The sequence below is a fragment of the Echinops telfairi genome, unplaced genomic scaffold, assembly GCF_000313985.2.
Source record: "Echinops telfairi isolate 266 unplaced genomic scaffold, ASM31398v2 ScPeMD7_5592;HRSCAF=6446, whole genome shotgun sequence".
NCBI classification, from domain to species: Eukaryota; Metazoa; Chordata; class Mammalia; order Afrosoricida; family Tenrecidae; genus Echinops; species Echinops telfairi.
In genome coordinates this window covers 35,911,089-35,913,326 of record NW_022109491.1, presented here as the reverse complement: position 1 = coordinate 35,913,326, position 2,238 = coordinate 35,911,089, and the positions used below count along the sequence as shown (strand labels likewise).

Sequence of the window (2,238 nt, the reverse complement as noted above, 5' to 3'; positions counted from 1 at the left end):
GCAAGGCCTTATGTTCTACTCTGTCAGCCTGGAAGGTCCACGGAAACCTGTGGCCCGTGGGTGACCCTGCTGTTATGTGAAATGCCTGTGGCACAGCTTCCCCCCCTGTAGCACCCCCCCACGCCGCCACGGTACAACAAGCTGACAGATGGGTGGTGGTTTTATGCCTACATCACATTTATTTACCTTCCAGGGGTCTTCTTTGTCCCCAGCCTCTCTGTCTCCACTCAGACCTTCTCTCAAGGAAAGGGGAAGTGGGCCCTGTGTGGTCTTGCCCCTAACCATAGTTTACACCATTCAATCCCTTATAGGATACTTGCCATATGGTGGCAGATACTTTGCCAGGGTAACCAGCAATAAGTATGGGCAGTCCATTCTGGGGAAGACCCTCTGGGGTACCTGATCATATCCCCTCTTCGCAGCAAACTGAACCACCTTTTGCAAATGTAAAGCTTTACATGATTCTGACTGCCCGCCACCCCCACCCCACCCCCACACCTTTTGTCTCTCCTTCTTCACTGTCTGGTGAACCCACCTCATTCCCCCTGACTGCACCGACTTGATTCCTTTCATTTACAGTAGTCACCCTTGGTACCATTTTGGGGGGTCTACGTTAGCTTACTAAATAAATTCTCTACAATCAGTACTTACCAATCAAGCGTGTTCACAATGCAAGCGTGGCCACAAACAGAACGAAGAATGCCGAGTGTCACCTTCACAAATCAAAAACCATCTTCCCCTTTTTGTCCAGGTGGTCATCATGCGGGATTACCACCACGACAATGTGGTTGACATGTACAACAGCTATCTTGTCAGCGATGAACTCTGGGTAGTCATGGAATTCTTGGAGGGTGGTGCCTTGACAGACATAGTTACTCATACCAGGTAAGTGTCTTTTCAAATATTTGTGATTTTCGGACAAGAAGGCCCTGGTGGCCCAGTGGTTACATCCTTGGCTGCTAATCTGAAGGTCAGCACTTGGAGCACCCCAGCTGCCCCACAGAGAAGGGTGTGTGATCATCTGCTTCTGTCAGGGCCTTGGGACCCCCAGAGGACAGTTGTTCTGCCCTTTGGGTTACTATGAGTCAGAATTGGTCCGATGACAGTGGGTTTGGTTTTGGTTTTCATTTTCAGCCTGAGTGAGGCTCTACTGGCAATCTCAATGAACTCCTCGTAAATTATGAGCACTCTGGAGTCATGGGACATGACCACCCTTCTCTACTGATCCCTGAAGTACCTGCTTTAATAGCATCCATGTAGGTTTCATTCACTCCATTCACATCGCCTCCACCCTCCAGAAGTTCATTCATACTGATTAATTCTAGCCGCCATGGGAAATGAAGCTTCTGTCATAAACAGTGGAATTCCCTGTCCTGTCTGCAGATGTCTAGGCCGGTGTGGCAACACCATCGAGGATTTCTAAAGCTGAGTTTTGTTCTGGTGAGCTGCGTGCCAGTGCCATGTGCGGTTACCCCCAAGTGTCTCTGGCGAAGAAAGGCTAGGTGGTGGGTCAAAGTTTGTAGAAGAAAACATTCTTCAGTTATGTTTTAATAGAGTCTTGTAAACAAATAACCAGCACATTGCCTCTCTAGAACATGTGCTAAACACTTTCTATGTGCCATGCTGGGAATATACAGATCACAAGCTGAATAAAACTCAAATGCCTTAGCTCACCAAGATCACAGACAAGAAATAAATGCATTTACTACCAGGGGTGGTGGGGGAGGGGATCAAAAGACACAGATAAATAGCATAGAGAAATATGAGTGTCTCTGTCAAGAGAGTCAGGATAGATCTCCCATAAAAGATGACATCTGAGATGGGGTTTTTGAGAAATTATTGGTTATTCATTGGGCTGCTAATGCAAGGTCAGCAGTTTGAAACCACTAGCTGCTCCTCAGGAGAAAAACTAGACTTTCTACTCCCATTAAGTGTTACAGTATCGGGAAGTAATGGGAGCAGTCTCCCTGTCCTGTGGGGTTGCCGTGAGTCTACATTGGCAATGTAGGCAGAGGAAGATAGTCCTCAAATGTTAGTATTTATGTTAACCACCTGTGGATCTTATAAAACGCAATTTGTGACTCACTTTGGGGCAGGGTTGGGGGATCCTGAAAGTCTGAATTTCTAACCAGCTCCAAGGGGATGCCAATACTGCTGGTTTGTGAACCACACTTGAAGAAAGAAGATGCTAAACACACAGACAAATAAAACAGCATTACCAGTTTGGGAAACTTTTAT

General features: G+C 46.8%; 1 protein-coding gene across 2 annotated transcripts in view; it reads left to right on the top strand.

Annotated features, from left to right (window-relative positions):
- Positions 1–2,238, top strand: part of PAK5 (p21 (RAC1) activated kinase 5) — a 334,352-nt gene that overhangs the window by 299,130 nt on the left and 32,984 nt on the right. For both annotated transcript variants that reach the window (XM_004697833.2, XM_045295289.1), the window contains exon 6: positions 752–885. In XM_004697833.2, the coding sequence (XP_004697890.1) occupies positions 752–885 (134 nt within the window). The remainder of the gene's footprint in view (positions 1–751; positions 886–2,238) is intronic.